The 24,046-nt window shown below is 45.8% G+C and overlaps 1 protein-coding gene across 3 annotated transcripts in view; it reads right to left on the bottom strand.

The window, feature by feature from the left end:
- The window catches only part of LOC135526663 (SH3 domain and tetratricopeptide repeat-containing protein 2-like), a 56,649-nt gene that overhangs the window by 5,534 nt on the left and 27,069 nt on the right, over positions 1-24,046 (bottom strand). For 2 of the 3 annotated variants that reach the window (XR_010453341.1, XM_064955202.1), the window contains exons 4-19: positions 23,423-23,550; positions 23,098-23,203; positions 21,278-21,421; positions 20,178-20,376; positions 16,875-16,948; positions 14,934-15,129; positions 12,629-12,765; positions 12,303-12,353; positions 11,389-11,645; positions 10,793-10,987; positions 10,368-10,669; positions 9,870-10,101; positions 6,792-7,118; positions 5,468-5,688; positions 4,699-4,865; positions 3,781-3,958 (exon numbers count right to left, since the gene is read on the bottom strand). Coding sequence is in view for 2 of the 3 variants with exons in the window: in XM_064955202.1 (XP_064811274.1) it covers positions 3,781-3,958; positions 4,699-4,865; positions 5,468-5,688; positions 6,792-7,118; positions 9,870-10,101; positions 10,368-10,669; positions 10,793-10,987; positions 11,389-11,645; positions 12,303-12,353; positions 12,629-12,765; positions 14,934-15,129; positions 16,875-16,948; positions 20,178-20,376; positions 21,278-21,421; positions 23,098-23,203; positions 23,423-23,550 (2,914 nt within the window). In the remaining variant the exon portion in view is untranslated. Of the gene's footprint in view, positions 1-75; positions 208-3,780; positions 3,959-4,698; positions 4,866-5,467; positions 5,689-6,791; positions 7,119-9,869; positions 10,102-10,367; positions 10,670-10,792; positions 10,988-11,388; positions 11,646-12,302; positions 12,354-12,628; positions 12,766-14,933; positions 15,130-16,874; positions 16,949-20,177; positions 20,377-21,277; positions 21,422-23,097; positions 23,204-23,422; positions 23,551-24,046 lie in introns of those variants that run through there. The other variant, XM_064955203.1, reaches the window with a different exon arrangement.

Here is a 24,046-nt window from a genome sequence, read left to right as displayed (position 1 = left end):
TTTGAATTGAATAACTTTATTAATCCTCAGAGTCTGCTTACTGTAGTCCAGAGACTTCCTTGATGATCTGTTTGAAATGAATAACTTTATTAATCCTCAGACTCTGCTTACTGTAGTCCAGATACTTCCTTGATGATCTGTTTGAATTGAATAACTGTATTAATCCTCAGACTCTGCTTACTGTAGTCCAGATACTTCCTTGATGATCTGAGAATAGCAAAACAGAAATATACTCAAAGCAGTTACTTTGCAGCATTGAGAGACACCGAGAGAGATATAGACACAGAGAGAGAGATAGACACAGAGAGAGATAGAGGGAGAGAGAGAGAGAGGGAGAGAGATATAGACACAGAGAGAGAGATACACAGAGAGAGAGAGACACAGAGAGAGAAATAGACACAGAGAGAGAGATAGACACAGAGAGAGAGATAGAAAAAGAGAGAGAGATAGACACAGAGAGAGAGATAGACACAGAGAGAGAGATAGACACAGAGAGAGAGATAGACACAGAGAGAGAGATAGACACAGAGGGAGAGATAGACACAGAGGGAGAGATAGACACAGAGGGAGAGATAGACACAGAAGGAGAGATAGACACAGAGGGAGAGATAGACACAGAGGGAGAGATAGACACAGAGAGAGAGATAGACACAGAGGGAGAGATAGACACAGAGGGAGAGATAGACACAGAGAGAGAGATAGACACAGAGGGAGAGATAGACACAGAGGGAGAGATAGACACAGAGAGAGAGATAGACACAGAGAGAGAGATAGACACAGAAGCAGAGATAGACACAGAGGGAGAGATAGACACAGAGGGAGAGATAGACACAGAGGGAGAGATAGACACAGAGGGAGAGATAGACACAGAGGGAGAGATAGACACAGAGGGAGAGATAGACACAGAGGGAGAGATAGACACAGAGGGAGAGATAGACACAGAGAGAGAGATAGACACAGAGGCAGAGATAGACACAGAGGGAGAGATAGACACAGAGGGAGAGCTAGACACAGAGAGAGAGATAGACGAAGAATTATCTATCCAAAATGGAGATATATGGGTAAACCACTTCTACAATTTTTTTGGCTCTATAACAAAGAATAAAGAGCAAAAACATATACATGATCAAATACAGATCTTAGAATCAACTATTAAAGACTACCAGAACCCACTGGATTCTCCAATTACATTGAATGAGTTACAGGACAAAATAAAAACCCTCCAACCCAAAAAGGCCTGTGGTGTTGATGGTATCCTCAATGAAATGATCAAATATACAGACAACAAATTCCAATTGGCTATACTAAAACTCTTTAACATCATACTGAGCTCTGGCATCTTCCCCAATATTTGGAACCAAGGACTGATCACCCCAATCCACAAAAATGGAGACAAATTTGACCCCAATAACTACCGTGGAATATGCGTCAACAGTAACCTTGGGAAAATCCTCTGCATTATCATTAACAGCAGACTCGTACACTTCCTCAATGAAAACAATGTACTGAGCAAATGTCAAATTGGCTTTTTAGCAAATTACCGTACAACAGACCATGTATTCACCCTGCACACCCTAATTGACAACCAAACAAACCAAAACAAAGGCAAAGTCTTCTCATGCTTTGTTGATTTCAAAAAAGCTTTCGACTCAATTTGGCATGAGGGTCTGCTATACAAACTGATGGAAAGTGGTGTTGGGGGTAAAACATACGACATCATAAAATCCATGTACACAAACAACAAGTGTGCGGTTAAAATTGGCAAAAAACACACAAATTGATTCACACAGGGTCGTGGGGTTAGACAGGGATGCAGCTTAAGCCCCACCCTCTTCAACATATATATCAACGAACTGGCGCGGGCACTAGAAAAGTCTGCAGCACCCGGCCTCACCCTACTAGAATCCGAAGTCAAATGTCTGCTGTTTGCTGATGATCTGGTACTTCTGTCACCAACCAAGGAGGGCCTACAGCAGCACCTAGATCTTATGCACAGATTCTGTCAGACCTGGGCCCTCACAGTAAATCTCAGTAAGACCAAAATAATGGTGTTCCAAAAAAGGTCCAGTCACCAGGACCACAAATACAAATTCCATCTAGACACTGTTGCCCTAGAGCACACAAAAAACTATACATACCGTGGCCTAAACATCAGCGCCACAGGTAACTTCCACAAAGCTGTGAACGATCTGAGAGACAAGGCAAGAAGGGCATTCTATGCCATCAAAAGGAACATAAATTTCAACATACCAATTAGGATCTGGCTAAAAATACTTGAATCAGTCATAGAGCCCATTGCCCTTTATGGTTGTGAGGTCTGGGGTCCGCTCACCAACCAAGACTTCACAAAATGGGACAAACACCAAATTGAGACTCTGCACGCAGAATTCTGCAAAAATATCCTCCATGTACAACGTAGAACACCAAATAATGCATGCAGAGCAGAATTAGGCCGATACCCACTAATTATCAAAATTCAGAAAAGAGCTGTTAAATTCTATAACCACCTAAAAGGAAGCGATTCCCAAACCTTCCACAACAAAGCCATCACCTACAGAGAGATGAACTTGGAGATGAGTCCCCTAAGCAAGCTGGTCCTGGGGCTCTGTTCACAAACACAAACACACCCTACAGAGCCCCAGGACAGCAGCACAATTAGACCCAACCAAATCATGAGAAAACAAAAAGATAATTACTTGACACATTGGAAAGAATTAACAAAAAAACAGCAAACTAGAATGCTATTTGGCCCTACACAGAGAGTACACAGCGGCAGAATACCTGACCACTGTGACTGACCCAAAATTAAGGAAAGCTTTGACTATGTACAGACTCAGCGAGCGTAGCCTTGCTATTGAGAAAGGCCGCCATAAGCAGACATGGCTCTCAAGAGAAGACAGGCTATGTGCTCACTGCCCACAAAATGAGGTGGAAACTGAGCTGCACTTCCTCACCTCCTGCCCAATGTATGACCAAATTAGAGAGACATATTTCCCTCAGATTACACAGATCCACAAAGAATTCGAAAACAAATCCAATTTTGAAAAACTCACATATCTACTGGGTGAAATTCCACAGTGTGCCATCAGAGCAGCAAGATTTGTGACCTGTTGCCACGAGAAAAGGGCAACCAGTGAAGAACATGCACCATTGTAAATACAACCCATATCTATGCTTATTTATTTTATCTTGTTTCCTTTACCATTTGTACATTGTAAAAACACTGTATATATAGAATATGACATTTGTAATGTCTTTATTGTTTTGAAACTTCTGTATGTGTGATGTCTACTGTTAATTTCACTTTATATATTATCTACTTTACTTGCTTTGGCAATGTTAACACGTTTCCCATGCCAATAAAGCCCTTGAATTGAATTGAATTTATAGACACAGAGAGAGATAGACACAGAGAGAGAGATAGACACAGATAGAGAGATAGACACAGAGAGATATAGACACAGAGAGAGATAGACACAGAGAGAGATAGACACAGAGAGAGATAGACAGAGAGAGATAGACACAGAGAGATATAGACACAGAGAGAGATAGACACAGAGAGAGATAGACACAGAGAGAGATAGACACAGAGAGAGATAGACAGAGAGAGAGATAGACACAGAGAGAGAGATAGACACAGAGAGAGAGATAGACACAGAGAGAGAGATAGACACAGAGAGAGAGATAGACACAGAGGGAGAGATTGAAATTGAGACAGATATATAAACCTTCTTCTCAGTATTGAGGCAGCGGTAGAGACAGACAGATATATAAACCTACTTCTCAGTATTGAGGGACAGGTAGAGGCTACTGAGGATCTCTAGATATTCTCCCTCTAGTCTCTTGTCCTTCAGGTCCCTGGACACAGACACACAGTGCTCATAGTAGAGGATACTCTGTCCATACAGCAGCACGTCAGCATAGTGACGACTCAGGACTTTAGCCACCACCATCTGACCTAGAGAGAGAGAGAGAGACACACAAGAGGACAGAGACACAAGAGGACAGAGACACAAGAGGACACAGTACAGGCACAAGAGGACAGAGGACAGAGGCACAAGAGGACAGAGACACAAGAGGACAGAGGACAGAGACACAAGAGGACAGAGACACAAGAGGACAGAGGACAGAGACACAAGAGGACAGAGACACAAGAGGACAGAGACACAAGAGGACAGAGGACAGAAGACAGAGGACAGAGACAAGTGGACAGAGACACAAAAGGACAGAGACACAAGAGGACAGAAGACAGAGGACAGAGACACAAGAGGACAGAGGACAGAGACACAAGAGGACAGAGACACAAGAGGACAGAGGACAGAGACACAAGAGGACAGAGACACAAGAGGACAGAGACACAAGAGGACAGAGACACACGAGGACAGAAGACAGAGGACAGAGACACAAGAGGACAGAGGACAGAGACACAAGATGACAGAGACACAAGAGGACAAAGACACAAGAGGACAGAGACACAATATGAGAGAGAAACGAGAGGACAGAGACAGAAGAAGACAGAAGACAGAGGTAAAAGTTCAGATAGTAGCTACTTTTGATTTACATGATCGTGATTGATTGTTGTCTTTCGTAGTTTTGTTGAACTAGCGTTAAGGTTAGGTTTAGATTTTGGGTTAGTTTTGACAGTGATATTTACTGGGTAGATTCCTGCTGTGGAGGATTAGGGTTAAGGTAACTCACTGGGTAGATTCCTGGCCTGGAGGGAGATGAGGAGGCCCATCTCATAACACAGCCTGGCGTCCTGGCTCCTTCCCCTGTCCTTGTAGCTCCGCCCCAACCATAGGTAGGTCTGGACGTGTTCCTCGTCAACGGGACTCTCCCAGATCTCCAAGAACAACCACAGAGACCTGAGGGACATACAGTAGGAAACAGTCCCTCTCATTTAGCAGGCTACAACCACAGAGACCTGAGGGACATACAGTAGGAAACAGTCCCTCTCATTTAGTAGGCTACAACCACAGAGACCTGAGGGACATACAGTAGGAAACAGTCCCTCTCATTTAGCAGGCTACAACCACAGAGACCTGAGGGATATACAGTAGGAAACAGTCCCTCTCATTTAGCAGGCGACAACCACAGAGACCCGAGGGACATACGGTAGGAAACAGTCCCTCTCATTTAGCAGGCTACAACCACAGAGACCTGAGGGATATACAGTAGGAAACAGTCCCTCTCATTTAGCAGGTTACAACCGTGTAGAGATACAGACACTAACTCGACCAGGAAAGGATTCATATTATTACAAATGTAACAAGCACGCATGTACGCAGTCACCTACTGTATACGCATACACACACACACACACACACACACACACACACACACACACACACACACACACACACACACACACACACACACACACACACACACACACACACACACACACACACACACACACACACACACACTGCCCCCTCAGCCCCACACACCCTCCCTCCTTGCTGACCTGAATAGGAATCGTTCTGCCAGTGTGGGTGCCCCCACGCCCAGTGCCAGGCAGCCCAGATTGGCGAGGGCCAGGGCCTGGTTCCTTTGGTTGCCACTCTCCCTGGAGATGGTGAGGGCATGGTGGAGGTGGCTGCCAGCTTCGGGGATGCCACCCTGCTGCCGCAGACACAGAGCCAGCAGGTTGTGGATCACTCCCCTCTGGGTCGGGCTGTCGGTTCCCTGCAAGGAAAGAAAGGAGATAGAGGTTTGATTGATTCATTGATTACAAGATCTTTACAAGTCCTGTTAAAAACTACTGTAACACAAGCAGCTGTTGATGATGATACTCATAATATTGTAGAGATAATGTTACCTGTAGAGACTGTAGATACCAGAGAGACTGTAGTGACCTGTAGAGACTGTAGTTACCTGTAGAGACTGTAGTTACCTGTAGAGACTGCCATTACCTGTAGAGACTGTAGTTACCTGTAGGGACTGTAGTTACCTGTAGAGACTGTAGTTACCTGTAGAGACTGTAGTTACCAGAGGGAGTGTAGTGACCTGTAGAGACTGTAGTTACCAGAGATACTGTAGTGACCTGTAGAGACTGTAGTTACCAGAGATACTGTAGTGACCTGTAGAGACTGTAGTTACCAGAGAGACTGTAGTGACCTGTAGAGACTGTAGTTACCAGAGATACTGTAGTGACCTGTATAGACTGTAGTTACCAGAGAGACTGTAGTTACCAGAGAGACTGTAGTTACCAGAGAGAGTGTAGTGACCTGTAGAGACTGTAGTTACCTGTAGAGACTGTAGTTACCAGAGAGACTGTAGTTACCTGTAGAGACTGTAGTTACCAGAGATACTGTAGTGACCTGTAGAGACTGTAGTTACCTGTAGAGACTGTAGTTACCAGAGAGACTGTAGTGACCTGTAGAGACTGTAGTTACCTGTAGAGACTGTAGTTACCAGAGAGACTGTAGTTACCTGTAGAGACTGTAGTTACCAGAGATACTGTAGTGACCTGTATAGACTGTAGTTACCTGTAGAGACTGTAGTTACCAGAGATACTGTAGTTACCAGAGAGACTGTAGTTACCTGTATAGACTGTAGTTACCTGTAGAGACTGTAGTTACCTGTAGAGACTGTATTTACCAGAGATACTGTAGTGACCTGTATAGACTGTAGTTACCTGTAGAGACTGTAGTTACCTGTAGAGACTGTAGTTACCAGAGATACTGTAGTGACCTGTATAGACTGTAGTTTCCTGTAGAGACTGTAGTTACCTGTAGAGACTGTAGTTACCTGTAGAGACTGTAGTGACCTGTATAGACTGTAGTTACCTGTAGAGACTGTAATAGTGGCTGCAAGGTGTTCTGTGCCTTCTCATGCTGTCCCGTCAGGACTAACAGCCATCCCAGCAGTACTGACGCCTCAAACCCCTCCTCCTCGTTGATACCTCCCCCGGTCTGTACAGCCTGCTGGGCACAGGGCAGGGCCTTCTCCAGGGCCCCGTGTTGCTGGTAAACACAGGCCAGGCCCAGACATAGGTCTCTCTGGGTCTTAAGGTCGTCACCCCGCTCCGCAATTGCCAGAGCCTGCTGCAGGTACACCACGATCTGGGCTGGGAGAAGAGACGTCCCCTCTTTCCATCGCGGGTTCAGACGCACCTATGAAACATTTACATGTAAAACATTTGAAGAACTATAAACTCAGCAAAAAAGACACGTCCTCTCACTGTCAACTGCGTTTATTTTCAGCAAACATAACATGTGTAAATATTTGAATGAACATAACAAGATTCAACAACTGAGACATAAACTGAACAAGTTCCACAGACATGTGACAAACAGAAATTGAATAATGTGTCCCTGAACAAAGGGGGGGGTACAAAATCAAAACTAACAGTCAGTATCTGGTGTGGCCACCAGCTGCATTAAGTAATGCCGTGCATCTCCTCCTCATGCACTGCACCATATTTGCCAGTTCTTTCTGTGAGGTGTTACCCAACTCTTCCACCAAGGCACCTGCAAGTTCTCACCCTCCAATCCAACAGGTCCCAGAAGTACTCAATGGGATTGAGATCTGGGCTCTTCGCTGGCTGTTACGTTCCCCAGTTTGTGTTGTAGTTTGTGTATAAGCATGTGTTTATTTCAGGAAATGGCTTCCTGAAATCCCTCATGCAGCTGATTGGTTGACTCCATGGCTAGTAGCAGTTGGTATGTTCAGTGAGTTTGTTGCTCAGATAGAGCTTATTTGATGTCCTTTGTTTCTGAGTTTGTTTGAGAAATTATTTGTTCTCCTGTTTCATTTGTTCCCAGGGGGGAAGGGGAAGGCACATAGGGAGTGCTTAGGCAAGAGGCCCGCGTACATACATACAGTGCCTTGCGAAAGTATTCGGCCCCCTTGAACTTTGCGACCTTTTGCCACATTTCAGGCTTCAAACATAAAGATATAAAACTGTATTTTTTTTGTGAAGAATCAACAACAAGTGGGACACAATCATGAAGTGGAACGACATTTATTGGATATTTCAAACTTTTTTAACAAATCAAAAACTGAAAAATTGGGTGTGCAAAATTATTCAGCCCCCTTAAGTTAATACTTTGTAGCGCCACCTTTTGCTGCGATTACAGCTGTAAGTCGCTTGGGGTATGTCTCTATCAGTTTTGCACATCGAGAGACTGAAATTTTTTACAATTCCTCCTTGCAAAACAGCTGGAGCTTAGTGAGGTTGGATGGAGAGCATTTGTGAACAGCAGTTTCTCCTGAATCCAATCGAGAATCTGTGGAAAGAACTGAAAACTGCTGTTCACAAATGCTCTCCATCCAACCTCACTAAGCTCGAGCTGTTTTGCAAGGAGGAATTGGAAAAAATTTCAGTCTCTCGATGTGCAAAACTGATAGAGACATACCCCAAGCGACTTACAGCTGTAATCGCAGCAAAAGGTGGCGCTACAAAGTATTAACTTAAGGGGGCTGAATAATTTTGCACGCCCAATTTTTCAGTTTTTGATTTGTTAAAAAAGTTTGAAATATCCAATAAATGTCGTTCCACTTCATGATTGTGTGCCACTTATTGTTGATTCTTCACAAAAAAATAGTTGTATATCTTTGTTTGAAGCCTGAAATGTGGCAAAAGGTCGCAAAGTTCAAGGGGGCCGAATACTTTCGCAAGGCACTGTATACCCGTAGCATATTCACTGTCTCGGCACAATAGGTAAGACCTGGGCGGACCACCCCCTGTATTTTGGTTAGGGCACCAGGTGGTGCTAAATTAGGTAAGTATTGGTTAGGCAGGTAAGATAGGAGAGGGGGGGGGGCTTTGAGATTTACTTTCTTTGCTTTGGTTCTGTCCAGGCCCTTTTCCCCATATTACCGTGTAAAGGAATAAAGTCCTTGTAAACGGTACCACATTCTGTCTGTTGTCATCCTTACTCGCACCTACAGTCCATACCTTTTTCACTTCACGGAGAGTTGAGTTGTAGCAGGGTGTTGCGTTCCCTCTTCATAGAGGCGTGCGTAACACTGGCCATGGCAGAACACTGACATTCCTGTCTTACAGGAAATCACGCACAGAATGAGCCTGCAGGAAGGGTACCACATGAGGGAAGAGGATGTCGTCTCTGTAACGCACAGCGTTGAGATTGCCTGCAATGACAACAAGCTCAGTCTGATGATGATGTGACACTCTGGCCCAGACCATGACAGACCCTCTACCGCCTAATCGATCCTGCTCCAGAGTACAGGCCTCGGTGTAACGCTCTTTCCTTTGCTGATAAACGCAAATCCGACCACCACCCCTGGTGAGACTTGTCAGTGAAGAGCACTTTTTGTAAGTACCTGCCTTACAGCAGGCCTACAAGCCCTCAGTCCAGTCTCTCTCAACCTATTGTGGACAGTCTAAGCAATGATGGAGGGATTGTGCGTTCCTGGTGTAACTCGGGCAGTTGTTGTTGCATCCTGTACCTGTCCCACAGGTGTGATGTTTGGATGTACCGATCCTGTGCAGGTGTTGTTACACATGTTGTCTGCCACTGCGAGGACGATCAGCTGTCTCCCTGTAGTGCTGTCTTAGGACATTGCAATTTATTGCCCTGGCCACATCTGCAGTCCTCATGCCTCCTTGCAGCATTCCTAAGGTATGTTCACGCAGATGAGAAGGGACCCTGGGCATCTTTCTTTCTGTGTTTTTCAGAGTCAGTAGGAAGGCCTCTTCAGTGTAACTGTCAGTGTCTTAACCATTCCACAGGTGCTTGTTCATTCATTGTTAATGGTTCATTGAACAAGCATGGGAAACTGTGATTTTTATGAATTATCTTTGACAGACAGGGTCCAGTCTGATGTATACTGTGTAGTAATATTTAGTTTGTTTTTGAAACATTAGAAAGTGATTGCTTAACAAACAAACCGTAGCTTACCGAGTTCCTGCTGAACAGTTCTATCCTGTGGAAGGCGTCCTGTAGTGAGTGATCCTGTCCAGTGTCCAGGCTGAGGGCTGCCAGGGCCAGGTAGGGCATGTATTTACGGTGGTAGAGCCGGGACAGGAGCCAGTTGAGGTCCAGGGGGGCGATGGGGCGCCCCTCCTCAGCAGACAGGGTAACGGTGAGAAACTGGAGGCGCTCCACGAAGGGCAGGGCGTCATCTATCTTTCTGTATTAATAATTGTAATAATAATAAGGATTACATACTTGATTTATAACAAGCTTTTAATTATACAACAATCACATAAAAGTGATACAGTGTGTGTATTAAAAATATATAAAAACAAGGTACATAGTTGTGTCCAAAATAGCATCCTTATTCCCTATATAGTGCATTACCTTTGACCAGAGCACTATGGGACCTGGTGAAAAGTATTGCACTATATCGGGAATTGGATGCCATTTGGGAGCATTGACAACACAGACAACACCAACCTAAGGAGGAGGAAGAGGCTGGCGGTGAGGTAACAGACCCGTGCCTCCAGGTGTTTGTACCCTTCCACCACAGACCTCCGCAGCACCAGCTTCAGCAGCTCAAACTCATCCAGGGAGGTGAAGGTGTGTCTGGGGAGACAGAGGAGCAGAGCAATGGCCTTCTCCAGGGTCGGGGGCAGCTTGTCGGCCATCTTCTGTTTGAGGTAGATGGCTGTGAGGTTGGTGTAGAGGGCGATGAGGAGAGGGAGGTCAGAGAAACCGTCGACAGAGACTCCAAGGGCTTCCTCGTAATACACACGGGCCTGGGACAGAGGGGTGAGAAAAGGACATTTAAGTACATTTAAGAGCACAATCATGTATGTGTGTGTGTGTGTGTGTGCTGTGTCCATGCATGCGTACTCTAGTGTTACTCCCTTCTGCCCTACCTGGGAGTACTTGAGCTTCTTGGCACAGAGCCTCCCCAGTAGGAAGCATGCCCGTCGGTGTGCCCAGGCCATGCCCGTTCTCTTGGCCCCCTCTCTGACAATCTCCAGGTGGCCCAGTAACTCCTCCTCACTCTGCCCTGAGAACGTCAGCCACAGGAAGGAGTGGTGGAGGTCATACAGGGGCAGGAAGTCCTCCTGGAGGAGAGGAGAGGAGAGGAGAGGGGAAAGGAGGAGAGGAGAGGAGAGGAGAGGAGGGGAGAGGAGAGGAGAGGAGAGGAGAGGAGAGGAGAGGAGAGGAGAGGGGAGGGGAGGGGAAGGGAGGAGAGGAGAGGAGAGGAGAGGGGAGGGGAAGGGAGGAGAGGAGAGGAGAGGAGAGGAGAGGAGAGGAGAGGAGAGGAGAGGAGAGGAGAGGAGAGGAGAGGAGAGGAGAGGAGAGGAGAGGAGAGGAGAGGAGAGGAGAGGAGAGAATATAATAGAGTATTTTATTGCCAATCAACAGTGCTTGAATGAATGAATAAACAAACACAAGTGAATTATATGAACCAGACATGTCTAAAACCTTTCGATTTCTAAACAGTGAACCTGTGACCTCTCACCTGAAAGTGATGCATGTTGAGCAGGGTCAAGGTGGGGTCACAGACCTCCGACTCCTCCCCCTCCTCCAGGAAAAGGGGTGGGTCATCCTGGAACTCGTTCATCTCTCTGAAGGTGTTGTCCAGACCGAAGGACAGCAGCTCCCCGTCACCGCCACGCCCTAAAGCATTCTGGGATGCGTAGGAGGAGTGGTATGGGAGTGTAGCGTCACTCTTCTCTGAGATGATGGACTGCCGGCTACTGGTGGGGGGCTTATGCTCTGAGAGAGAAAAATATGAACACTGAGCGAAAGGGTTTAGATACACTGCATATGAATCTCAATGTAATGTACATTGTTCAAGTTAACTGCATTAGAAATGTGGCTATGAAACATCCTTGGCTGTCAAAGTAAATTGTACGAGCAGTTCAGCTTGGTGCAGCTATGTGTATACTGCTTTCTCAACAAAATAATACAGTATTCTCTCCCTTGTAAAATGTCATATATGCAAAAAGGTAAACATTGTTAGTTTCCTTCCCTCCTCCTAAACAGGGAAGAAAAGCTAAGACTTTGACTGAGACAGTAGGATATACGCAATAAGACATGAGGCAGTTTGGTATACGTTCTTCTGGACTCAGCCCTTAGCCGGGGTATTTTGGCCATATACCACAAACCCCTGAGGTGTCTAATTGCTATTATAAACTGGTTACCACAATAATTAGAGCAGTAAAAATACATGTTTTGTCACACCCGTGGTGTACGGTCTGATATACCACAGCTGTCAACCAATCAGCATTCAGGGCTGGAGCCGCACAGTTTATAATGGCCTCTAAACAGTACTCTACCATTCAGCTGTTGCTGTATTAAGAATCTGATAAACAACGTATTAACTTCGATAAATATAATATTACCTTGTTGTTTAGATAACGTATTACTAACCTTGTTCAGGTTGGTTTCTGATGTACGTAAAATCAGACTGATCCAGTCTGTCTGTGGGAAGAACACATGCAATATTTAACTGCCTTTTCACAAGTTTACATACATACAAACACAGTGGTTCTCTACCTACAGTAGTCTGACAGTACTCAGTAAAACACAGTGGTTCTCTACCTACAGTAGTCTGACATTACTCAGTAAAACACAGTGGTTCTCTACCTACAGTAGTCTGACAGTACTCAGTAAAACACAGTGGTTCTCTACCTACAGTAGTCTGACAGAACTCATTAATTCCGTATACCGTATAGACTGAGTGATCCTCCCCCTACCTAGTCTGTAGACAGTACTGATGTCAGAGGAGAAGAGTCTCTCTAGGAGGTCACTGTCTCTGGGCTCAGTACTGCAGGGGTTAACCTGGGACAGAGACGCACTTTCCTCCTCACTCAGAAACACAAGTTGTCCATCTCTGAGGGAGGAAGAGAGAGCGAGAGAGTAGAGAGAGGGCAGAGAGAGGGAGGGGGGAGAGAGACAAAGAAAGCATTATCACCCACATGACTCTGCTCTCAAACACCCCTCCATCGCTCCATCCCTCCATCCCTCCATCTCTTTACACCTCCATCTCCATCTCTTTACACCTCCATCTCTCCATCCCTCCATCCTTCCATCTCTTTACCTCTCCATGTCTCCATCCCTCCATCACAGCCCATCTCTTTACACCTCCATCTCTCCATCCCTCCATCTCTTTACCTCTCCATGTCTCCATCCCTCCATCACAGCCCATCTCTTTACACCTCCATCTCTCCATCCCTCCATCCTTCCATCTCTTTACCTCTCCATGTCTCCATCCCTCCATCACAGCCCATCTCTTTACACCTCCATCTCTCCATCCCTCCATCTCTTTACCTCTCCATGTCTCCATCCCTCCATCACAGCCCATCTCTTTACACCTATATCCCTCCATCCCTCCATGTATAGCCTCACAGGGGTTTGGTATTGTAATGATGCTATGTATAGCCCTCACAGTGGTTTGGTATTGTAATGATGTTATGTATAGCCCTCACAGTAGTTTGGTATTGTAATGATGTTATGTACAGCTCTTACAGTGGTTTGTTATTGTAATGATGTTATGTACAGCTCTTACAGTGGTTTGTTATTGTAATGATGTTATGTACAGCTCTTACAGTGGTTTGTTATTGTAATGATGTTATGTACAGCTCATACAGTGGTTTGGTATTGTAATGATGTTGTGTATAGTTAGCCCTCACAGTGGTTTGGTATTGTAATGATGTTATGTATTGCTCTTACAGTGGTTTGTTATTGTAATGATGTTATGTACAGCTCTTACAGTGGTTTGTTATTGTAATGATGTTATGTACAGCTCATACAGTGGTTTGGTATTGTAATGATGTTATGTATAGCCCTCACAGTAGTTTGGTATTGTAATGATGTTATGTACAGCTCTTACAGTGGTTTGTTATTGTAATGATGTTATGTACAGCTCTTACAGTGGTTTGTTATTGTAATGATGTTATGTACAGCTCTTACAGTGGTTTGTTATTGTAATGATGTTATGTACAGCTCATACAGTGGTTTGGTATTGTAATGATGTCATGGACAGCTCTTACAGTGGTTTGGTATTGTAATGATGTTATTTACAGCTCTTAAATTGGTTTGGTATTGTAATGATGTTATGTACAGCTCTTACAGTGGTTTGGTATTGTAATGATGTTATGTACAGCTCTTACAGTGGTTTGGTATTGTAATGATGTTATGTACAGCTCTTACAGTGGTTTGGTATTGTAATGATGTTATGTACAGCTCGTACAGTGGTTTGGTATTGTAATGATGTTATGTACAGCTCTTACAGTGGTTTGGTATTGTAATGATGTCATGTACAGCTCTTAGAGTGGTTTGGTATTGTAATGATGTTATGTACAGCTCTTACAGTGGTTTGGTATTGTAATGATGTCATGTACAGCTCTTAGAGTGGTTTGGTATTGTAATGATGTTATGTACAGCTCTTACAGAGGTTTGGTATTGTAATGATGTTATGTACAGCTCTTACAGAGGTTTGGTATTGTAATGATGTTATGTACAGCTCTTACAGTGGTTTGGTATTGTAATGATGTTATGTACAGCTCTTACAGTGGTTTGGTATTGTAATGATGTCATGTACAGCGCTTACAGTGGTTTGGTATTGTAATGATGTTATGTACAGCTCTTACAGTGGTTTGGTATTGTAATGATGTCATGTACAGCTCAGTGCCATCAAACCTCTGAAACGTATCCAGAACCCTGCAGCCTGGTTTTCAACCTTCCCAAGTTCTCCCATGTCACCCCGCTCCTCCTCACACACCACTGGCTTCCAGTCGAAGCTCGTATCCACTACATGACCGTGGTGCTTACCTACAGAACAGCAAGAGGAACTGCCCCTCCCAACTTTCAGGCTATGCTCAAACCGTACACCCCAACCCGAGCTCTCCGTTCTGCCGCCTCTGGTCTCTTGGAGAGCAGAGTCCCTGTCCATCTTCTGAAAGCACCTGAAACCCTACCTCTTCAAAGAGTAACCCCCCCTTTAGATAAGATAGTCTACTAAATGGCTCAAATGTAAAAATGTAAATGTACTGGTCTTACAGTGGTTTGGCGTTGAGTGGCTTCACGTGAGCCTTGTGTACGAAGCCGGTGTTTCCTGTAGAGCAGTGTGTTCCTATGAACAGGTCCAGACCTCGGAGTAGCATCCCCTGTATCTCAATCACGTCACCTCGACTCAGCTGGAGCTCATCACATCCTACTGGGTTATGGTCCACTACAGCCTCACAGGAACCAGTTACTGCAGGGAGAAGGGAGAGGAGAAGGGGTTGGAGGAAATGCCTAGTATTTATATTGAGCACTGGCCATGGCATGAGTGTAGTGTGGCGTAGGTAGAAGGTTCCTGCTCTCAATTGTAGGATGGTTAAACTGTCCTCTCTCTGAAGGCGTAGGGTTAAGACCTCATCTATAGGGTAGTCAAACTGTCCTCTCTCTGAAGGCTTAGGGTTAAGACCTCACCTTTAGGGTAGTTAAACTGTCCTCTCTCTGAAGACTTAGGGTTAAGACCTCACCTATAGGGTAGTCAAACTGTCCTCTCTCTGAAGGCTTAGTTTTAGGGTTAAGACCTCACCTTTAGGGTAGTCAAACTGTCCTCTCTCTGAAGGCTTAGGGTTAAGACCTCACCTATAGGGTAGTTAAACTGTCCTCTCTCTGAAGGCGTAGGGTTAAGACCTCACCTTTAGGGTAGTTAAACTGTCCTCTCTCTGAAGACTTAGGGTGAAGACCTCACCTATAGGGTAGTTAAACTGTCCTCTCTCTGAAGACTTAGTATTAGGGTTAAGGCCTCATCTATAGGGTTGTCCAACTGTCCTCTCTCTGAAGGCTTAGTTTTAGGGTTAAGACCTCATCTATAGGGTAGTCAAACGGTCCTCTTTCTGAAGGCTTAGGGTTAAGACCTCATCTATAGGGTAGTCAAACTGTCCTCTCTCTGAAGGCTTAGATTTAGGGTTAAGACCTCATCTATAGGGTAGTTAAACGGTCCTCTTTCTGAAGGCTTAGGGTTAAGACCTCATCTATAGGGTAGTCAAACTGTCCTCTCTCTGAAGGCTTAGATTTAGGGTTAAGACCTCATCTATAGGGTAGTCAAACTGTCCTCTCTCTGAAGGCTTAGTTTTAGGGTTAAGACCTCATCTATAGGGTAGTCAAACTGTCCTCTATCTGAAGTCTTAGTTTTAGGGTTAAGACCTCATCTATAGGGTAGTCAAACTGTCCTCTATCTGAAGTCTTAGTTTTAGGGTTAAGACCTCATCTATAGGGTAGTCAAACTGTCCTCTCTCTGAAGGCTTAGTTTTAGGGTTAAGACCTCATCTATAGGGTAGTCAAACTGTCCTCTCTCTGAAGGCTTAGTTTTAGGGTTAAGACCTCATCTATAGGGTAGTCAAACTGTCCTCTCTCTGAAGGCTTAGGGTTAAGACCTCATCTATAGGGTAGTCAAACTGTCCTCTCTCTGAAGGCTTAGATTTAGGGTTAAGACCTCATCTATAGGGTAGTCAAACTGTCCTCTCTCTGAAGTCTTAGTTTTAGGGTTAAGACCTCATCTATAGGGTAGTCAAACTGTCCTCTCTCTGAAGGCTTAGGGTTAAGACCTCATCTATAGGGTAGTCAAACTGTCCTCTCTCTGAAGGCATAGATTTAGGGTTAAGACCTCATCTATAGGGTAGTTAAACTGTCCTCTCTCTGAAGGCTTAGATTTAGGGTTAAGACCTCATATATAGGGTAGTCAAACTGTCCTCTCTCTGAAGGCTTAGTTTTAGGGTTAAGACCTCATATATAGGGTAGTCAAACTGTCCTCTCTCTGAAGGCTTAGTTTTAGGGTTAAGACCTCACCTATAGGGTAGTCAAACTGTCCTCTATCTGAAGGCTTAGATTTAGGGCCTAACCTATAGGGTAGTCAAACTGTCCTCTATCTGAAGGCTTAGATTTAGGGCCTAACCTATAGGGTAGTCAAACTGTCCTCTATCTGAAGGCTTAGATTTAGGGCCTAACCTATAGGGTGGTCAAACTGTCCTCTCTCCGAAGGGGAGCATCCGGCACAGCCAGGGTACTTCCTCAGGAACCACCTACACAAACAGGAAACACATCAGCTTGGCACAAAATGCTGCCATATTTCCCTACCAAATAAGCGGTGAGAGGAAATGCAGGGATAGAGGTTGATATTTTATAGTGTGATTGAGTAGGTCACTGTGTCATGTTATCAGGCGTGCATACAGCATATGATGGTAGAAGGGGTATGGGTTAGGGGGTAGAGACTAGATCACTCACTGGTAGAAGGGGTATGGGTTAGGGTAGAGACTAGATAACTCACTGGTAGAAGGGGTATGGGTTAGGGGGTAGAGACTAGGATACTCACTGGTAGAAACGGTATGGGTTAGGGGTAGAGACGAGATAACTCACTGGTAGAAGGGGTATGGGTTAGGGGTTAGAGACAAGGTAACTCACTGGTAGAAGGGGTATGGGTTAGGTCGTAGAGACTAGGATACTCACTGGTAGAAATGGTATGGGTTAGGGGGTAGAGACAAGGTAACTCACTGGTAGAAGAGGTATGGGTTAGGGGGTAGAGACAAGGTAACTCACTGGTAGAAGGGGTATGGGTTAGGGGGTAGAGACAAGGTAACTCACTGGTAGAAGGGGTATGGGTTAGGGGGTAGAGACAAGGTAACTCACTGGTAGAAGGGGTATGGGTTAGGGGGTAGAGACTAGATTACTCACTGGTAGAAGGGGTATGGGTTAGGGTAGAGACTAGATAACTCACTGGTAGAATCAAATCAAATCAAATTTTATTTGTCACATACACATGGTTAGCAGATGTTAATGCGAGTGTAGCGAAATGCTTGTGCTTCTAGTTCCGACAATGCAGTAATAACCAACAAGTAATCTTACTAACAATTCCTAAACTACTGTCTTATACACAGTGTAAGGGGATAAAGAATATGTACATAAGGATATATGAATGAGTGATGGTACAGAGCAGCTTAGGCAAGATACAGTAGATGGTATCGAGTACAGTATATGCATATGAGATGAGTATGTAAACAAAGTGGCATAGTTAAAGTGGCTAGTGGTACATGTATTACATAAGGATGCAGTCAATGATATAGAGTACAGTATATACGTATGCATATGAGATGAATAATGTAGGGTAAGTAACATTATATAAGGTAGCATTGTTTAAAGTGGCTAGTGATATATTTACATCATTTCCCATCAATTCCCATTATTAAAATGGCTGGAGTTGAGTCAGTGTGTTGGCAGCAGCCACTCAATGTTAGTGGTTGCTGTTTAACAGTCTGATGGCCTTGAGATAGAAGCTGTTTTTCCAGTCTCTCGGTCCCAGCTTTGATGCACCTGTACTGACCTCGCCTTCTGGATGATAGCGGGGTGAACAGGCAGTGGCTCGGGTGGGTGTTGTCCTTGATGATCTCTATGGCCTTCCTGTAACATCGGGTGGTGTAAGTGTCCTGGAGGGCAGGTAGTTTGCCCCCGGTGATGCGTTGTGCAGACCTCACTACCCTCTGGAGAGCCTTACGGTTGTGGGCGGAGCAGTTGCCGTACCAGGCGGTGATACAGCCCGCCAGGATGCTCTCGATTGTGCATCTGTAGAAGTTTGTGAGTGCTTTTGGTGACAAGCCGAATTTCTTCAGCCTCCTGAGGTTGAAGAGGCGCTGCTGCGCCTTCTTCACGATGCTGTCTGTGTGAGTGGACCAATTCAGTTTGTCTGTGATGTGTATGCCGAGGAACTTAAAACTTGCTACTCTCTCCACTACTGTTCCATCGATGTGGATAGGGGGGTGTTCCCTCTGCTGTTTCCTGAAGTCCACAATCATCTCCTTAGTTTTGTTGACGTTGAGTGTGAGGTTATTTTCCTGACACCACACTCCGAGGGCCCTCACCTCCTCCCTGTAGGCCTTCTCGTCGTTGTTGGTAATCAAGCCTACCACTGTCGTGTCGTCCGCAAACTTGATGATTGAGTTGGAGGCGTGCGTGGCCACGCAGTCGTGGGTGAACAGGGAGTACAGGAGAGGGCTCAGAACGCACCCTTGTGGGGCCCCAGTGTTGAGGATCAGCGGGGAGGAGATGTTGTTACCTACCCTCACCACCTGGGGGTGGCCCGTCAGGAAGTCCAGTACCCAGTTGCACAGGGCGGGGTCGAGACCCAGGGTCTCGAGCTTGATGACGAGCTTGGAGGGTACTATGGTGTTGAATGCCGTGCTGTATTCGATGAACAGCATTCTCACATAGGTATTCCTCTTATCCAGATGGTTTAGGGCAGTGTGCAGTGTGGTTGAGATTGCATCGTCTGTGGACCTATTTGAGCAGTAAGCAAATTGGAGTGGGTCTTTGGTGTCAGGTAGGGTGGAGGTGATATGGTCCTTGACTAGTCTCTCAAAGCACTTCATGATGACGGAAGTGAGTGCTACGGGGCGGTAGTCGTTTAGCTCAGTTACCTTAGCTTTCTTGGGAACAGGAACAATGGTGGCCCTCTTGAAGCATGTGGGAACAGCAGACTGGTATAGGGATTGATTGAATATGTCCGTAAACACACCAGCCAGCTGGTCTGCGCATGCTCTGAGGGCGCGGCTGGGGATGCCGTCTGGGCCTGCAGCCTTGCGAGGGTTAACACGTTTAAATGTTTTACTCACCTCGGCTGCAGTGAAGGAGAGACCGCATGTTTCCGTTGCAGGCCGTGTCAGTGGCACTGTATTGTCCTCAAAGCGGGCAAAAAAGTTATTTAGTCTGCCTGGGAGCAAGACATCCTGGTCCGTGACTGGGCTGGATTTCTTCCTGTAGTCCGTGATTGACTGTAGACCCTGCCACATGCCTCTTGTGTCTGAGCCGTTGAATTGAGATTCTACTTTGTCTCTGTACTGACGCTTAGCTTGTTTGATAGCCTTACGGAGGGAATAGCTGCACTGTTTGTATTCAGTCATGTTACCAGACACCTTGCCCTGATTGAAAGCAGTGGTTCGCGGGGTATGGGTTAGGGGGTAGAGGGGTATGGGTTAGGGGGTAGAGACTCGGTAACTCACTGGTAGAAGGCGTATGGGTTAGGGTAGAGACTAGATAACTCACTGGTAGAAGGGGTATGGGTTAGGGTAGAGACTAGATAACTCACTGGTAGAAGGGGTATGGGTTAGTGTAGAGACTAGATAACTCACTGGTAGAAGGGGTATGGGTTAGGGTAGAGACTAGATAACTCACTGGTAGAAGGGGTATGGTTTAGGGGGAAGAGATTAGATAACTCACTGGTAGAAGGGGTATGGGTTAGGGGGTAGAGACAAGGTAACTCACTGGTAGAAGGGGTATGGCAGCGGTTGCATGTTGTTGACAGGCACTAGTCCGTGTTTTCCGGTTGAGAGACGGGTGCCCTCCCAGTGACTGTCCTGCCCCGTGTCTCTAACCATCAGCAAGTCATTACGCCTGAAACACAGCTCCTCCTCCTCATCACTGTGCTCGCCACTGCTCACCAGCGCCTTGGCAAAGAACGACCCTGGGAGAGAGAGAGATAACTACAGTTTAATGACACGCAGAGGACAACAGACACACACAAACACACACTCACACCGGGGGATGCAGAGAACAACAGACACACACAAACACACACTCACACCGAGGGATGCAGAGAACAACAGACACACACGAACACACACTCACACCGGGGGATGCAGAGAACAACAGACACACACAAACACACACTCACACCGAGGGATGCAGAGAACAACAGACACACACAAACACACACTCACACCGGATGATGCAAATTTCTGTAAAGAATGAACATTTGACTGAACTGAATTTCTGTCCTCCTTCACATAATCCATTAAAAATCCATTCTCAACACAGGCACTTCTTCATTTCACTGGCTAATGACTCCTCTCAGGCGTTAGGGAGAAGAGTACTTCCTTGTAAAACATGATGCCTACTCAGACAGTGGACAATGTAAATGCATGGTCGTACAAAAGCTCTCTAAAATGACATTACGTTAAACATTCAGCTTTCTTTTGCTGTTTTACTTTTTACTTTTACATTTCAGAACATGGAGTCAGTTTAGGTTTAGTTGCATTTCATTTCTAGGTATCTAGAACAACATGTTTTGAAATGGAACAACTTTTTTGCTTCTGTTCTGCTCTGAGGAGAGTGTGATATAAAATGCTAGTAGTGTGTAGTAGTGTGGCCAGGTGCTGTTCTTAATAAGGTCATAAGGTGTTCATAAGGTGTTCATAAAGAGTTCATAAGATGTTCATAAGGTGTTCATAAAGAGTTCATAAGATGTTCATTAGGTGTTCATAAAAAGTTCATAAGATGTTCATAAGTTGTTCATTAAGAGTTCATAAGATGTTCATAAGGTGTTCATAAAGAGTTCATAAGGTGTTCATAAGGTGTTTGTTCACCCTCCTGCAGCAGCAGTCCCAGGTAGAGTGTTGCCAGGTGTTCCTCGTCTACAGTCACAGTGATCTCCAGGTCCCTCAGCAGCTCAGTGTCCAGCCAGAACGACTGGTCACACAGGAAATTCTCCAGGCACCGCGCCACATAGCCTGGACATACAGAGACATATGTTCATAACATGTCATAAGATGTTTATAACATGGCACATGGTGTCCGTCAGGTTCACCACGCCACATAGCCTGGACATACAGCAAAGTAAGAGGAAGTTGTCCCTACATCCTGATGTAAGGTCTGGTTCTTCCAGGCTGATGGTTTAGGTTATGATTGGGTGCGGGGAATCTGATCCTGGTTCTTCCAGGCTGATGGTTTAGGTTAGGATTGGGTGCGGGGAATCTGATCCTGGTTCTTCAAGGCTGATGGTTTAGGTTAGGATTGGGTGCGGGGACGCTGATCCTGGTTCTTCCAGGCTGATGGTTTAGGTTAGGATTGGGTGCGGGGACGCTGATCCTGGTTCTTCCAGGCTGATGGTTTAGGTTAGGATTGGGTGCGGGGACGCTGATCCTGGTTCTTCCAGGCTGATGGTTTAGGTTAGGATTGGGTGCGGGGAATCTGATCCTGGTTCTTCAAGGCTGATGGTTTAGGTTAGGATTGGGTGCGAGGACGCTGATCCTGGTTCTTCCAGGCTGATGGTTTAGGTTAGGATTGGGTGCGGGGAATCTGATCCTGGTTCTTCCAGGCTGATGGTTTAGGTTAGGATTGGGTGCGGGGACGCTGATCCTGGTTCTTCCAGGCTGATGGTTTAGGTTAGGATTGGGTGCGGGGAATCTGATCCTGGTTCTTCCAGGCTGATGGTTTAGGTTAGGATTGGGTGCGGGGATGCTGATCCTGGTTCTTCCAGGCTGATGGTTTAGGTTAGGATTGGGTGCGGGGAATCTGATCCTGGTTCTTCCAGGCTGATGGTTTAGGTTAGGATTGGGTGCGGGGAATCTGATCCTGGTTCTTCCAGGCTGATGGTTTAGGTTAGGATTGTGTGCGGGGACGCTGATCCTGGTTCTTCCAGGCTGATGGTTTAGGTTAGGATTGGGTGCGGGGAATCTGATCCTGGTTCTTCCAGGCTGATGGTTTAGGTTAGGATTGGGTGCGGGGACGCTGATCCTGGTTCTTCCAGGCTGATGGTTTAGGTTAGGATTGGGTGCGGGGAATCTGATCCTGGTTCTTCCAGGCTGATGGTTTAGGTTAGGATTGGGTGCGGGGAATCTGATCCTGGTTCTTCCAGGCTGATGGTTTAGGTTAGGATTGGGTGCGGGGAATCTGATCCTGGTTCTTCCAGGCTGATGGTTTAGGTTAGGATTGGGTGCGGAGAAACTGATCCTGGTTCTGCTCCTAAAAGCAACTTCTAACCAGACTGGATGTAATAATCAGCCATCAGACTGTGTTAATGAGAGTTTCATCCAGGTAGGTAGACTGGGATAGTACCGCACACCTAGAGCCAGGTAGGTAGACTGGGATAGTACCGCACACCTAGAGCCAGGTAGGTAGACTGGGATAGTACCGCACAGCTAGAGCCAGGTAGGTAGACTGGGATAGTACTGCACACCTAGAGCCAGGTAGGTAGACTGGGATAGTACTGCACACCTAGAGCCAGGTAGGTAGACTGGGATAGTACCGCACACCTAGAGCCAGGTAGGTAGACTGGGATTGTACTGTACACCTAGAGCCAGGTAGGTAGACTGGGATAGTACCGCACAGCTAGAGCCAGGTAGGTAGACTGGGATAGTACCGCACACCTAGAGCCAGGTAGGTAGACTGGGATAGTACCGCACACCTAGAGCCAGGTAGGTAGAGAACTTCCACATCTCCTCCACAGTCTTGAAGGTGATGACAAAGCTGTCCTTCTCAGCGTGGACAGACAGCAGACGGGCAGACAGGTCCTGTAGGGAGGCAGAAGAAGCGAAGACATTGTTGAAGAAACAGCGAGGATGCAGAGAAGGTCGCCTTTATTCTCTCCCGACCACGAGCATCAACATCAGGGAGAAGCTACTTTTCGCAGGACAACGGTTGCAACCCCACCACTGGTCTAGGCAGGGTCATCTGTTTTGGCATGCCTTGACCTCTAACCTCTAACCCCTGACCTATGACTTGTGACTAACCTTGAAGAGCTGGATGACATCCAGACTGTTGCTCTCGACGACCCTGAGTCTGGTACGGAGCGCCTCCTGTAGTTCAGTGTCAGGTATTACACCTGAGCGCCGCCGACCACTGAACACCAGCACCACGTCTACACAAAAAAGCACGCACACAAGCACACGTACACACTGTCACTCCCGAGATCACCGGTGGGAGCATTGACTGATACTGTGATGTTGTAATGCAGACATCAACATGCAGAGGTAAAACATTTAGGAGTAACTTTTCCAAGTGTATTAGAGCCATGCTCAGTGAGTGTATTATAGAGTCATGCTCAGTGAGTGTATTATAGAATCATGATCAGTGAGTGTATTATAGAGTCATGTTCAGTGAGTGTATTATAGAGTCATGCTCAGTGAGTGTATTATAGAGTCATGTTCAGTGAGTGTATTATAGTCATGCTCAGTGAGTGTATTATAGCCATGCTCAGTGAGTGTATTATAGAGTCATGCTCAGTGAGTGTATTATAGCCATGCTCAGTGAGTGTATTATAGAGTCATGCTCAGTGAGTGTATTATAGCCATGCTCAGTGAGTGTATTATAGTCATGCTCAGTGAGTGTATTATAGCCATGCTCAGTGAGTGTAT

The sequence above is a fragment of the Oncorhynchus masou genome, chromosome 32 (genome assembly GCF_036934945.1).
Source record: "Oncorhynchus masou masou isolate Uvic2021 chromosome 32, UVic_Omas_1.1, whole genome shotgun sequence".
Taxonomy (NCBI): Eukaryota; Metazoa; Chordata; class Actinopteri; order Salmoniformes; family Salmonidae; genus Oncorhynchus; species Oncorhynchus masou.
The sequence above is the reverse complement of the archived record's forward strand: the minus strand, read 5'-3'. Positions and strand labels throughout refer to the sequence as shown.